At 40.2% G+C, this 927-nt stretch overlaps 1 protein-coding gene across 1 annotated transcript in view; it reads right to left on the reverse strand.

The window, feature by feature from the left end:
* Window positions 1-921, reverse strand: part of LOC115949165 (suppressor of SWI4 1 homolog) — a 4,113-nt gene extending 3,192 nt beyond the window's left edge. The window contains exon 1 of the mRNA XM_031065559.1: window positions 773-921. Coding sequence (XP_030921419.1) covers window positions 773-901 — 129 coding nt within the window. The 5' untranslated portion in view covers window positions 902-921. The remainder of the gene's footprint in view (window positions 1-772) is intronic.
* Between the last annotated feature and the right edge of the window lie 6 nt (window positions 922-927).

The following is a 927-nucleotide window of genomic DNA, read 5'->3' on the forward strand; positions in this document are numbered from 1 at the left end:
AAATTCTGGATAAAAATCCTGGGTAATTCCCAGATAAGCCCTGGATATTTCCCAGATATTTCCTGATTAATTCCCAGGTAATTCCAGATCAAATTCCTGGATAATTCCCAGATAATTCCAGGACAATACTCAGACAATTCCCAATTAATTCCTGATTAATTCCCAATTAATTCCCAGATAATTCCACACAATTCCCACCTAATTCCTGGTGAATTCCCAGATAATTCCTGACTAATTCCCAATTAATTCCCACATAATTCCCAGATAATTCCCACCTAATTCCTGATTAATTCCCAGACAATTCCTGATGAATTCCCACATAACTCCCAGATAATTCCCATATAATTCCTGGAAAATCCCCACGTAATTCCCAATTAATTCCCACATAATTCCCAATAAATTCCCACATAATTCCCATATAATTCCCAATTAATTCCCAATAAATTCCCAATTAATTCCCAATTAATTCCCAATTAATTCCCCCATAATTCCCACATAATTCCCATATAATTCCCAATAAATTCCCAATTAATTCCCAATAAATTCCCCCATAATTCCCACATAATTCCCATATAATTCCCAATAAATTCCCAATAAATTCCCACATAATTCCCACATAATTCCCAATAAATTCCCAATAAATTCCCAATTAATTCCCAATAAATTCCTACATAATTCCCATATAATTCCCAGATAATTCCCAATAAATTCCCAATAAATTCCCGATAAATTCCCACACAATTCCAGCTGAAATTCCGGAACGTTCCCTGACCCTGTGGACGTTGAGGGCCGGGAACATGCCCTGGAACATCCCGGCCGTGAGCCGGAGCTCCATCCCCGCCCGCGCCCCGAAATTCCCCAGAACCAGCAGAGGGGGGTGCAGGAACTGCTGCTCGTGCATGCGGTGCCTCCTCAGGGCTGAGACCA

Source organism: Geospiza fortis, unplaced genomic scaffold (assembly GCF_000277835.1).
Source record: "Geospiza fortis unplaced genomic scaffold, GeoFor_1.0 scaffold1338, whole genome shotgun sequence".
Lineage (NCBI taxonomy): Eukaryota > Metazoa > Chordata > Aves > Passeriformes > Thraupidae > Geospiza > Geospiza fortis.